The sequence below is a fragment of the Vipera berus genome, assembly GCF_964194415.1.
Source record: "Vipera berus genome assembly, chromosome: Z".
NCBI classification, from domain to species: Eukaryota; Metazoa; Chordata; class Lepidosauria; order Squamata; family Viperidae; genus Vipera; species Vipera berus.
The window spans coordinates 109991119-110005618 of NC_138205.1; the positions used below are offsets into that span (position 1 = coordinate 109991119).

Sequence of the window (14500 nt, forward strand, 5' to 3'; positions counted from 1 at the left end):
ACAGTTATAAAGCCTTAATCTCTTCACTTTTTTTCTTTCTTCACTCCTCTGTCACTTAACCTGCACGCTGTTGTAAGCCTCAATTCTTTAATCTGTTTCCTGGATTACGTTCCCCCCCCTTTTTAAATAAAACTGTAAGGTTTGGTAGCTTCTATAAGAAAATGGAGATTATTTTTGTTGGCATGTAAATTTTCTTTTTATTTACTATATGTCAGCAATTACATGAAATATTTTTTAAAAAAATGGGGTTATCAAATTTTGGCTTGTATTGATAGAAAACACTAAATGTATATTTATTATAATGTTTTCTTTCTAAGAACATTGTAGGAAAAGAGCTGTCTTGGCTGTTTGCCAAGAATGAGAGAGTCTGGTAATATCTTTTAAGATAAATGAATTTTATTAGTTTTCTTATTTCTTTTATTATATGTATCTTTCTCTAAGAATATAAACAGCCACAAAAAGCAAGAAAAAGGAAAAGGGAACAGTAAATAAATGAGGAATTTATTATGTGTCAGTGACTTTTTTCCCATTTTCCCCATTTAAAATGCATCACTTAAAAACTAATTACTATTAAACTATGAACTAAAATATGTAATAGTAGCTAGAGCTAACAGCATATAAATTACGACTGAAATAAAAACTAATCAACTGAATTAATAGTGAGAATCTATTCTAATTGGAATATTCATTAAATTAGATATAATTCTATACAAAGAAACTAAGTGTGAATGAGGTACAAAGCCACACACACATTGAGTAATAATCTAGGAATGGTTTCAAGTTAGAACTGAATTCAATATCAGATTTACTTTGAAGTTATTGTGGACGTGGGAGTATACTTCTACAGCATTAACTATTTTAATGACAGGGGGGGGGGCAGGAAGGGGCTGTGCAAGGATTTGTAAACCAGCTAGTGTAGAATGTGGAACTGACACAGCTTTGAATGTTTCAAAGCTTACTTATGCAGTTCTATTTTTGCATAAGCTCTAGCTGGCTTCCAATATGATTCCAGGTACAATTGAAGGTGCTGGTTAATATTTTTAAAGCTTTACATGGCCAGGTTACTTCTGGGACTATCTCTGAGAGTTTTGGTCTGTTCCATCAGATCTGAAAGGGTGGGCATGTTTCAGGTCACTTCTATCGAACAGTGCCATCTTGTGGGACTGAGGAATAATTAACTTTTCTGCTGCTGTGCTTATCCCATAAAAAAACACTCTCTCCTGGAACTTGGATGACCCTAACTCTCTGGCCTGTTAAAAGTTGGCTTTCCCCCAAGCATTAGCAGCAGGATGTTACGGAAGGCCAATAAATTTATCTTGTTCTTGTTATAATTTAATTTTGATACACACACACACACACACACACACACACACTCACAGAGGCACACACGCACACACATAAATGTAACTTGTTCTTGTTATAATTTAATTCTGCCATACATGTATATGTGTGTGTATGTATGTATGCATGTATGTTTGTATGTATGTGTGTGTATATCTATCTATCTATCTATCTATCTATCTATCTATCTATCTATCTATCTATCTATCTATCTATCTATCTATCTATCATCTATCCATCTACCTACCTACCTACCTATCTATCTATCTGAAGCTCAAGGCAGTGAGCACAACTAATACTCCTTCCTCCTATTTTTCCCACAACAATAAATCGTATGATATGGCTTGACTATTTTTACAGCAGCATTAAACTTGATGCAAAAGTTATTTTTCTTTCTGTGCCCAATCTGAACATTTAGTTGTAAATACCAAGTAGATTAAAATATATAAAATTACCTAAAAGATTCAAGCTATACCTACAGTACCAGACATGGATTACAGGTCATTTCAATAGCCACCTTGGCATTAATCCCTCCGGGATGGAGGATTTTGTGCGGCTGCCACCTGGTCATGGTTCCTTCAGGCATAAGATTTTATCCTCTGATGGGACATACCAAAACATAAAATACCTGGCGCTGATGTATGAAAAAGAAACAGTCTAGTGTGTAATGGCTGCCTTCTAACATTCAAATGGAAGGATGGCTATGTTAATGTATCCTATTGCTCTTGCCATGGCTTGAACTCTACAAAGGATGAATATCTGATTGCAAGAATGTACAAACCTTTGTTGAAATTTGAAACAAAACGGGAACAAATTAAAGAGTATGATGGAATGGGCTAAGAATTTTGGCTGCAATATAGTAGGAGACAATGTACTAAAGGGACTGAAATTCAGATTGTGTTATAATTTGAGAGAATTTTTACAGGATGATGTGCTGCAACTATATGACATCATAGACATGATTTAAATGTATAAAAGTAGTTTTAGTCAATATTGTGTCAATGTGGACATTTTACCATGTATGGAGGACTTGTGAAAAAAGAAAAAATGTAAATATTTTGTGTTTGTCTGTCTGTCTGTCTGTCTGTCTGTCTGTCTGTCTGTCTGTCTGTCTGTCTGTCTGTCTATCTATCTATCTATCTATCTATCTATCTATCTATCTATCTATCTATCTATCCATATCATTAAAGGCATACAATAATCCAATAAAATAAGGCATATATAAAAACAATCATATATTTTTTAAACTTTTTATTAATTTTCTAATATTACAATTATATCTTTGAAAAGCAACGTGGTGTCTGGGTTACAATAGTTCCATTTCATGCAGATGTATGTTATTACAAATCTCCAATTATTAAAGCCAATATTTCCTCTTTTTTTCCTTTAAAACATATTGTCTCTTATCTAAACTAACATACTTCTTATTCTATCCATTAGCTATTTAGTAGTTTTCTTACATTTGTCAATAAGTTTATATATTTTATTTATTTTAACATTCCATCTACAGATCATCAATAACCTTATAAATTTTCCTGGCTTTAATTTTGCATTAATATTTAAGTTAAACATTTGAAATTTATCATTTCCAAATTTCTGAATGACCCCACTTCCCTTTGTTACAATTCTCCCCGACACCTAGTATTCCAGATACACATCTTATCTATTTCATTTCCATATCAACAGATAAGTATATAATATAATAGAATATTCTTATTTTCATTGTAATTTCCACATATTATAGATTCAATAACCAAGATTTATCCCATTTTAGCATTTAGTACATCCTCTCTCTTCTTCTTTATGTCTGCTCTCTCGTATTTAGGCTTATAATTTTATTCTTATCTCTACAACCAAACATATTGATTATGTTACATCACTCTTAACATATATATGTCTTAATCACTTTCATTTAACCTTTATAAACAACTCAATATTTCAATTTAACTTGATATTCATACATCTAAGTTTTAATTAGCCAACATTTTTCTTTATCTTCACATTATAACAATATCTCATATTCAAGATATGGATCCTATCTACTTAGATATATTCTATTTTAGGCCTCTTAGATATATGTCCACACCATTCTTCTTCAGTCTTATTCTGGCTTTTTTCCTTTGCCATGTCATTTCCTATGTCCTTGCTTCAGGATAATCAAAGAATTCTTGTATTATTGTATCATAGTGAGGTGACCATCCAGTCTCCATTTTTGGAGGATTGAGGGGTTTGGCAGAACTACCAAACCTTCTCATTATTTTGTCCTCTTGGCATAGTTGTCCTGGACTGTCTTATCTTTTCTTCCACCTGTTTCTCATTTTGATCTTCAAATTCCTTCTGGTTTATGTAGCAAGTTTTTCCCTCCATCCATTTTGTCAGATTTTTTTCCAAATTTTCTCTTATTTGTACTTGTTGGGTAGTTAAATCTTCTGTCAAAATATTTGATTGTTCAATTTCTTCTGTTGTATTCTGTACAGATAGTTTATTAGTTGTAGTCAGAGTTTGGGTTTGCTTATCTAAGACGCTTTCTAGTTTTTCCCCAAAAGCTCTTATTTCATCACCAGCTGTAAAAAGGAATTGGTAAGTTTGGCAAGTTATTTTCATCATAGCAGAAATTTGTTTTTGCATTTCTTCCATAGTAAAAGTCTGTTCCTGGTCTTCCATAGTAATGAGTTAAGTTGAAAACTTTTATAGTTCTTTTTTTCCCCTCAGTGAATAAGAAACAGCTAAAACTCTCACAGCTGGTGTTCAAGGTTACTCTTATCTTGTTTTCTGAACTTTCAGCCAGGTCTCTTTTCTTTAAAATGACAGATTGCACTTTCAGGCTTAACTGCAAGATGTCCCCCAAGTGTTTAGGAAATTCCTTTCAATTATTTCTTCTGTTTTAGGAGAGAAAAGCCAAACTTTCAAATAAAAATAGGAAGTAAAAAGTAGATAATCAAAAGCTTTTAATCCACAAGTATTAAAAAATAAAGTTCTAGTTGAGATCCAATTATTTTTTCAACTTTTTTTTTTAAAAATCTCCCCTGTATATTCAATTGCCGCTGTTTATGGATGGAGGGCTAAAATCCCCCTTCCCTCTCCACAGGGGGAAAAAATACTTTAGCAGCTTATTTAGATGGGAAAAAAGTTGGAATATAAGAGAGGTAGATCTCACCCAGTCTCTTCCACACTGCTTTAATGTTGTCTGATGGTAAGTGTGACTTCAGCTGTTTGCAGCCTAGTGACCAGCCATATTGTTATGGCAGGTCTTTCGTCCACCGGTTCGAAGGGAACGCAGGCACTGACAGGAGAGTTGCTGCACTCCCATGTTTCTGTGAAAGCCCCTTCTTGCTGGTCGCCTGTCCGGGGTGACTTTTCAGCCCTTTTAGGGCTCCCCAGCGATGCGAAGCTAGATGTGGAAGACGAGAGCCATCCTCCAAGCATCTATAGTGGCCATGTCAGCAAACCGGAAGTCAAAAAGAATCATATTTGCTGCCCTAAAGTACCCTGTGCTCTGCTTAGCAACTCACACGTTCCTTTAACAATTCATTGGGAAGACCAGGTTGTGTGTGTGTGTGTCTCTCTGTGTGTGTGTGGTTAAGTGACTCACCTAACTACTGTTGTGACATGCAACCATAATGGGCACGTTCCATTATGGTTGTATCTTGAGGATATCCTGCCACAAGTTAGTTTGTAACTGCGTGAAATGACAAAAGTCTTTTTCTTTCTTTCTTGAATTGTATTCTTTTCCATATTTTTTCCCTTTTACTTTTTTATATATTTTTGTTTTTATCTTTTAGTTATGTCAAAACTGTTATTGGATTTTGTATGCAGATCTTTTACTTCATATTTATTTCTGTTTCATATTTAGTTCTCTTATTCTTTTTTCCATTGCCTCATCTGCTTAAGAATGGTGACAATAGGGAAGTAGTTTAGTCAGTAGACTATCCAGAACATGATAAATGTATGTGCAATCTCTTTAGCAGAAAATAATGGTTTGTAGCAATCTTGCAGCCTCAGTGAAACAATCCAATCTGTCTGCCTCATGATGTCATTGCCAGAAGCCAAATAGTACTGTTTTTGTTTTAATGGGAGAGCTCTTTCATGTTGCTGGTTTGACATGATGGGAATGTAGTTGCAAATGCTTCCTGTTCATTCATAGGCCTCAGGCTTTCCATCCGTTTCATTTTAGATATGACAGCTGAAACCAATTAGGTAGAACTATGGAAAAGCTAAGTCACATACAGATTTATCATAGCTAAGGAAAGAGCTATGAGCATATTTCATTGGAAATATGTGTAAGAGATAAAGAAAGAATGCTGAAGAAGAAGGTCGTAGATATAAGTTTGAAAATTAACATTTGTTCCTGCAGTTCAAAATGATTACTATATAAATATAGACACCTGCATTTGTAGGTCTGTATGAATGTTAATCAGATCTGTAGCAGCAATAGAAACTCACAAGCCAGGTGGGCGCGGCTGAATGGGCGTGAACATCTGGAGTACAGCCAGGTGGGCATGGCTAGGTCGGCATGGAGAACTAGGTACAGCCAGCTCAGCATAGAAAACTCAGGGCAGCTGGGTGGGGGTGACCATCTGCACAGAGCAACGTGAATATGACTGGCTGGGGGCCACCGGGTGCACGTGGCCAGGTGGGCGCAGAACAAATTGACCTGGGCAACTGGATGCAGGGCTAACTCGGTACCCCACCAGAAGAAAAATCACCCGGAGATGTGTCAGCAAATGGGAACTGGCAGAGTTTGCAAGGAAAGGAAAGGCGAGGGTGGATTTCCCAACGCCATTTGCAGAAATGCTCAGTTTTTTATTCTCCAGGCCCCCTGTTTCTGAGGAGAGGCCTGCAAGGAAAGGAAAGGAGAGAATGCATCATTGTAACATATTTTAATATCTCACTGTATAGTACTTCAATATATTTCTTCCATTTTCATTTGATCTCCTTTAAATTGCTTACTATTTGTCTTTTGGTGTTTCTTTTAGTCCTTTACGGTTATAACCTATTGCTTCTTGTGTCTTCCAACATCTCCCTGAAACTCTTTGTTATATTCCTTTTTGAAATTTTTGTCCTTTGGGCTTTGGCTTCTTGGCAGTTTCTATGGTTCTTCTGATAACCAGTTTGCTTCTTTTTTCCCCTCAGTAATCTGTTTTCACACACATCCTTAATTACTTATTTAACTTCATTCCATAATTCCCATGGTTCTTTATTAATGAGGGTCAGGACTTCAAAATGATTTCTAGTGTTCTCCTAGAAAATGGTGGGCATATGTTCAAGATCATATTGTGGAAGCTTGACTGGCTTTTTCTTAGCTTAACTTGGAACGTGACTGATCTGTTCCACAGTTAGCATCTGACTAATGTCTTTGATGCTAAAGGGGAGGATCTGCATCCACAGTCAATTTGATTTCAATATATTTGATCTTTTGTTGTCTGTGTATGGAGGTATCATTTTAATCGTTTGAAGACATTGTTGTGATTCAGGGTCAGCCTGTGGGTTCGGCAGTTGGGTTGGACGATTCAGAGGAGGAGGAGGAGGGGGTGTTGGAGAGGTTGCTGAGGGGGTTGGAGAGCTTGCTGATGAGAGCCCTCAGCCAGGCCCCTCCCACCTGGTCACGACGCAGACCCAGCTGTGTGAGCCTGACAGTGTGGATGAAGATGACCCACAGCTGGCCCTGTTCAAGGACGCCCAACGCAGGAGGCAGTCAATCAGGAGTAAACAGAGGAAGGCAATGGGGCACCTCGGAAGGAGGCAGAGAGAAGCCACGCCCTGAACTGTATAAAAGGGGAATGCGTGGGAGGGCTGGTTTGCTGAAGGCAACCGCTTGAATAGCTCCTGTTTCATGATTCGTGTCTTGTTCTGTTTGCTTTTGTATCCATAAATTTGGCAGGCTTAGTTCCAGCCTCTTGCCTTCTTGTAAAAGGGGTTGTCCCTGCCTTTTCTGCAGGGCCGGTAGCAGGCTGGTACAGAACAGACATTGGCAGTTATCAAGAAATCTTTGGAATGGCAAAAAGTGACAAGATGATTTCCTACTTATTTTTGATTTAATAAACCATATAGTCCAACTACATTTTCTCCGTTCATGTTTCTAACTTTGGCATTCCAGTTTTTAATCATAAGAAGCACATATTGCATGCATATTCTGTAAATTTCAAATTAAACTTGATCATAAAATCAATCAACTGCATCTACCCTATTCTAAAACATAGAATAACAGCCAGATTTCAAGGTTGTACACCTTGCAAGACAATATTTTAAAATCACAAAGTTCATTTCATTACATTTATGGTGTGGCTTGATTGATATGGATTAAAATATATATAGGATGGAGTTAGAGTTAGGGAAAGGGAAGAGAAGACAATCAGTAATTCAAATAACGGTTCCAAGGGAGACAAATTACAACCATGTTATCTATTAACAATTTTAAGATATTAAAAAAGTTATTGGATTTTTTTAAGACTTCTAAGATTGCCTGAAAATTCTTGATGTGAGTTTAACTGTCTCATGTCCAATTGTGCTGGCAAAATTAGGCCCATGTATCACAGTAGAGCAAGAGGATGTAAAGGGACCTCTAACCTTGTATGTGAAATTATTTAGGCCCATGCCTGTCTTGTGTAAATGTGGGCTAATAATAATAATAATAGAGTTGGAAGGGACCTTGGAGGTCTTCTAGTCCAACCCCCTGCTCAGGCAGGAAACCCTATACCATTTCAGACAAATGGTTGTCCAGTCTGTTTTTAAAAACTTCCAGTGTTTGGTTAATTTGATTAATATGTTGTTCATGTTCTTATTTTTCTGGAACTTTTACGCCACTCCAATGCATGTTTGAGGAGACATGGGTTTTTTTATACTTTATTCATGTGTGCTCCTTTTTCTCTTAAAATAGAATTAACATTGATTTTATAATGTACCTTATTTTAATATTCCAGATGATTAAAAATAAATAACACATGTCTGAACCTGTGTACAATTACACTTTGCAGATATTAGAGTTTCCATCAAACAGCTTTAATGTATTAAAACACCATTTGTGTTTGTTGAGATATGGCCTGAAACCCTTTTGAGCAAGTTCAACAGTATCTTTTACAGATTGTTGTTGTTGTTGTTAGTTGCGAAGTCATGTCCGACCCATCGCGACCCTATGGACAACGTTCCTCCAGGCCTTCCTTTCCTCTACCATCTTCTGGAGTCCATTTAAGCTCACGCCTACTGCTTCAGTGACTCCATCCAGCCACCTCATTCTCTGTCGTCCCCTTCTTCTATTGCCCTCAATCTTTCCCAGCATTAGGCTCTTCTCCAGTGAGTCCTTCCTTCTCATTAGGTGGCCAAAGTATTTGAGTTTTAGCTTCAGGATCTGGCTTTCTAAAGAGCAGTCAGGGTTGATCTCCTCTAGGACTGACCGGTTTGATCGCCTTGCAGTCCAAGGGACTCGCAGGAGTCTTCTCCAGCACCAGAGTTCAAAGGCTTCAATTCTTTGGCGCTCAGCCTTTCTTATGGTCCAACTTTCACTGCCATACATTGCAACTGGGAAGACCATAGCCTTGACTATACGCACTTTTGTTGACAGGGTGATGTCTCTACTTTTTAGTGTGCTGTCTAGATTTGCCATTGCTTTCCTCCCGAGGAGCAAGCGTCTTAATTTCTTGGCTACAGTCCCCATCTGCAGTAATCCTGGAGCCCAGGAAAATAAAATCTGTCACTACCTCCATTTCTTCCCCATCTATTTGCCAGGAATTGAGAGGGCCAGACGCCATGATCTTGGTTTTCTTAATGTTTAGTTTCAACCCAACTTTTGCACTCTCCTTCTTCACTCGCAACAAGAGGCTCTTTAGTTCTTCTTCACTTTCTGCCATTAGAGTGGTATCATCTGCATATCTTAGGTTGTTGATGTTTCTTCCGGCAATCTTAATTCCAACTTTTGATTCATCTAGCCCTGCCTTTCTCATGATGTGCTCTGCATATAAGTTAAATAGGCAAGGCGACAGTATACAGCCTTGCCGGACTCCTTTCCCAATTTTGAACCAATCAGTGGTTCCGTGTCCAGTTCTCACTGTTGCTTCTTGGTCCGCATGTAGGTTTCTCAAGAGACAAATAAGATGGTCTGGTATACCCATCTCTTTAAGGACTTGCCACAGTTTGTTATGATCCACACAATCAAAGGCTTTAGCATAGTCAGATTATGTTTGTTAATTTTTTTACAGATTATGTTTGTTAATTTATAAAATATAAATATCTTATCTGCATCTTCACAGCTACCTTGCTTGTCATCTGCATTCTCATTTCCCCTACCTTTTTCCCTTTGCTTCATCCCAGTTTGAATCATAGATTCAGTCTAACTATTCCATACATCTCACAAAGTGAGCTACATTTCATGAAATCTTATATTTTTAATAAAATATGTTATTCTGAAAAGATGCTGCCAGACTCATGATCACTGGAATACATGTGACTCATCATATAGTACACTGGTACGCTAATAATCTTTGAAATATTTTTTCTCTATTTATTTAATGTTATTATTTTTAAAAAAGAGTAGACAAAAGTATATTTTATTTTATTTATTTATTTTAATTCCATTTATATCCCGCCCTTCTCCGAAGACTCAGGGCGGCTTACAAGCTTGTTAAAATTGGAAAAATTTTTTTAAAAACTTACTAACAACTTTAAATCAGTTTTATAAATTAGCTCTCATATATTTTTTTCATTTCTGTGACATTGCTTAGCTATGTGTGTGTGCGCGCAAATTAAAAGTATTGCTGCAGCTGCTACTGCTTAAACTGCAGAAGAGAAATAGAGAGTAATACTAGGACATAAATATTTGATGAAAGACACAATTCCCCTATCTCTTAAATGTTAAAAGAAATTTCTGAACTGTGAGTTTTCATGATGGAAGACTATCCTAAGGCAATCTATGGAGATTGTCCTAGTCTTACTTTAAAAAAAGAAAAGAAAAAAGGTTTTCAGTACTCTGAAAAAAGCAAGCACACAATGCAGTAATGATTTGATGACAATATAATGTATTACCTGTTAAAAAGGAACTAATAAAGCATTGCATCTAGTAATAGTACTAATACAGGACTGAAGAAGAATGAGAAAAAAGTTCTTCATCATTCATCCTTTATGTTTTGCTGCAGTTTCAAGCAGTTTACACTGCAAACTTGTTCAGTAATATGGCCTGAAGTCTTGTTAATCCATTGTACAAAGAACACCAATCTTTTGCCAACATTGCAGACATTGCATATATTCCCAACTATTTTAAAAGGACAGCTGACTCTCATATCCATCCTTTGTAGCTGTGCTCATATCTGTATTCCTAATGGTCATTTCTACATGAGAGAATATATCCCAACTACTGTATTTTTAATGAAGTCTGCCTTAAACAAATTTTGTATTATAAAAATAGCTGCTAAGGTAAATAAAGCTGGGTGGCTAAATATTAAATGTCTGATCCTGTAACAGTCACTACTGCTTCACTTAAAATGTTTAAGTGGTATACTTAAACCGTTCATTTGTTTTGTTTGGTAGCGCAAGAAGATGGCGTAAAACAGAGGTCCCCAACCTTTTGGGCACCAGGGACCAGTTATGCGGAGATAGGTTTTTCTGCAAACCGGAGAGGGTGTGGTTTTGTGTTTCTGCCTGCATCCTGTGAATGAGGCTTTCCTTGTTTGTGCGGACCGGTTGCTGGCATGCTGTGGCCTGGTACTGGTCCATGGACCGGGGATTGGGGACCCCTGGCTTAAAACATATTCAACAGAATAAATGTATTTGTTATATAGACGTAGTTTCTGCATTCCAGTGTATCACAAGAATTAACAATGTACTTAGCAAGAGTAACTGGAAGTTTTTTTTTAGTATGCAGGTTAGCATTATCCTTTCTATGTATCCTTTCTATGAAGCAAATTTATGTTTCTTGGAATGAATTGTTGTTTTTCTTGTTCTTAATTTTACTAGATTAAACTATTTGATGCCATATTAAAAGTGTTAAAACATTTTATATGACCTGTAAAAGTCACATGGCTTGTCTAACTCCCACTCCAGTTCCAGAATCTCTAATAATAACAGAATAACAAGAGTTGGAAGGGACCTTGGAGGTCTTCTACTCCAACCCCCTGCTCAAGCAGGAAACCCTATATCATTTTAGACAAATGATTATCCAGTTGCTTCTTAAAAAACCTCTAGTAGTGGAGCACCCACAACTTCTGGAGACAAGTCATTCCACTGATTAATTGTTCTGTCAGTCAGAAAATTTCTCCTTAATTCTAGGTTGGTTCTTTCCTTGATTGGTTTCCACCCATTGCTTCTTGTCCTGCCTTCAGGCACTTTGGATAATACGTTGACCTCCTCCTTTTTGTGGCAGTCCCAAGTTCAATAACTTTGAACTTTTGAAACAATCATACTTAAACTTCCTTAATTCTATCAAAACGCTTATTACTTGTTTGGTCATGATTTATGCATATTGTAAGAATGCTTATTTATTATTTAACCATATTGGATTATACCTGAAGTTGTTTGAGACTTCAGTCTTTGTGTTATGATATTACAGATAGATAGAAGAAAATGATATGTAAATATATTAATCATATATTACAGAGCCTGATGGTGGTATAAATATGGCACTATTTAAACTACACTTACATTTTCCCTATTTTTCATTTGTTATATCCAGAAGAATATATAATAGTGGCTTTCAAACAGAAGTATGCAGATTTATTTTAAAAAGAGATTGAAAAATAGTTTATTTCCTTTCTGTTTTCAAGCACACTGATTTATGTCAGTACATGGACAAACATCCTGGAGGACTTCATCCAGATAATGTGAAGGTAGGATACTACTTTTCAGATAAATATTATGTTACTGTATTAGCAGTGAGCAATAATATATTGTTAATTTAAGTAGATTAAATCTAACCTGCTGAAAGCAACCAGTCACCATTAGCAGCTGCAAGATTGGGGCAGATGATGCTGTATATATTGTGGTGTCATTGGGCAAATGTTGTAAATTATGTACTATAGGTTATTTACATCTTAATATCATTATGAAATGTAATTCACATCCTTTGCATGATGATATTATGATAGGAAGTAATTTGCTATCCCCTGCAGCTGCTAACCTGAGCAATGAATAATGTAATTATAATCACGTTTTTTAATGATTAGATCAACTCAATAAATAAACATTTTTAATTATACTGAGGATTTTTTTAAAAGTAGGCCCATAACTACCCATTTATTTCTTTATTTAGAGAAGATTAGAGAATATAAGATTTCCATGTAAGTAGACCGGTTTGCCACCCACTTACATGGAAATCAGACAAATTATTTTAGCATAAATGGAGTCAATTAAACATACAGCAGCATATGTTTCAAAACCCATCATATTCTATTTGTACAAATATAGTATCCCCTTATGCTTTTCATCAACAAACATCTCAGAAATGCTATATATCATATGACATATGCTGCAATTTTTTATGTGAGATTGCAGTTTAAATTTCTCTTAAAAAAATTAAATGATTACAAAGAAGCCTGCCAAAATGTCCAGGTAGTCTTAGGTATTTTGGCCACCCTTTAGAAGGGCTGGATCACTCTGAAAGAACTGATGGACAGAATGCAGTAAAAGTAGAACAGATGCACACTTCACCACTTCTATTGCCATTGTATAGGTACAAGTGCAGGGACATATCAGTCCTCGTTTTTTATCTCTTTCCACTCTCACTTGAGGCAACATTTCACTTGCTTCATTCTTGAAACTCCCTATGTCCAAGCTTGATATACTATGCTCACATACTTTCATTTATATACGGTACTTCACATATTCATATCAAAGTCAAGTTCAATTATCCATATGAAAGTCACTTTCTATTGTGTAATCAGTTGTACTAAATATTTGATTTAGAATTCCCTCTTATATTACCCTCTTTCACACAATAGAGAAAGGAGAGAGAGTATCTACATTGTACCCTGTTGCAGTATAACTATGATTATAACCCTATATTGAGAAAAGGATTTGATCTTGTTCTTTCCCCCTAAACCACACTTCTATTTCATATAGTTTAAAAAAATGTTTCCTAGTAATGTAAGGAAGAGGAACTATGCTTTCCTGTTACATGAGAAGTAAACCAGAATGTTTGGACTGATATGTTTCTACTAGTAAAGATAGACAAATATGGAGGAACGTATTTTACAGAAATATGTCAAATGGTGGTTTTTGTGGAAAAGTATATGAGGATCAGAGTTCATAATCTGTATTATGACTAATACAGAACAGAATATAATAGAGTAGAATATTAGCTAAATAAATGATTCCAAGGTGCATTTATTCAGTTTAAAACTGCAGAACTTGGCAAACTGAATCACAGTTAAAAATATAGAAACCTTTGCAAATCTTTGTAAGAAGAGAGCTGTGTAGAGTGAGGCAGTGGGGTTTGGGATGGCTGATACTATATGGGAGAAGGCATGTTAGTGTGTGTGATTAGCAGGGCAGATGTGAGCATGGCAGGACTTGTGGCGTCTGCTACCAGGTGGAAGAGGGTGTGCAAGGCACCAATGGCAAGAAGCACAAATGAGTCAGGGCTTGCAATGACTGCTGCCAGATGAGAATGGATGCACAAGTATACACAGGTTGCAGGGAGCATGACTGTGCCAGGGTTTGGGGTGGCTGCAAGGATGTTTGAGTGGTAGGAGAAGCATGGCACAAGAACAGCAGGGTTGCTGCTCAGTGACAGAGAGTGTGCAAGTAGCAGAGGGCACAGAGCGTGGGCAAGCATTGTGGGGCTTGGATGGGAGAATGTACGAGGGAGGATGCATGATGGCCGGGGAGGCACAGCATGAGTGTAATGAGATGCAGAGAGGGAGTATAGGTGCAGGAGACTTATCCATGCAACTTGTAATCTTCCCTGCCAGTTCCCTTGTTCACTCTGTGAAACCAGCAGGAGGATCACACATTGCAGCCATGTGACCATGGGATGCTACAACTGATAGCTGGATGCAACTATCTAGATTGCAATTACCTGACTGCAGGGGTGCTGTGATGATTGGAACTTTGAGTATGGGTCATAACCACTACTCCTTTAGTACCATCATAATATTGAATGGTCACTGAGTCAGTGGTTGTTAACCAAGGACTACCTATATTATAATATTTGACAGAATTGTAATAGAAGTTCATA

At 36.7% G+C, this 14500-nt stretch overlaps 1 protein-coding gene across 6 annotated transcripts in view; it reads left to right on the forward strand.

The window, feature by feature from the left end:
- CDK14 (cyclin dependent kinase 14) overlaps nt 1-14500 on the forward strand; it is a 289922-nt gene that overhangs the window by 102305 nt on the left and 173117 nt on the right. For all 6 annotated transcript variants that reach the window (XM_081344348.1, XM_081344350.1, XM_081344345.1 and 3 more), the window contains one exon: nt 12090-12152. In XM_081344348.1, the coding sequence (XP_081200474.1) occupies nt 12090-12152 (63 nt within the window). The remainder of the gene's footprint in view (nt 1-12089; nt 12153-14500) is intronic.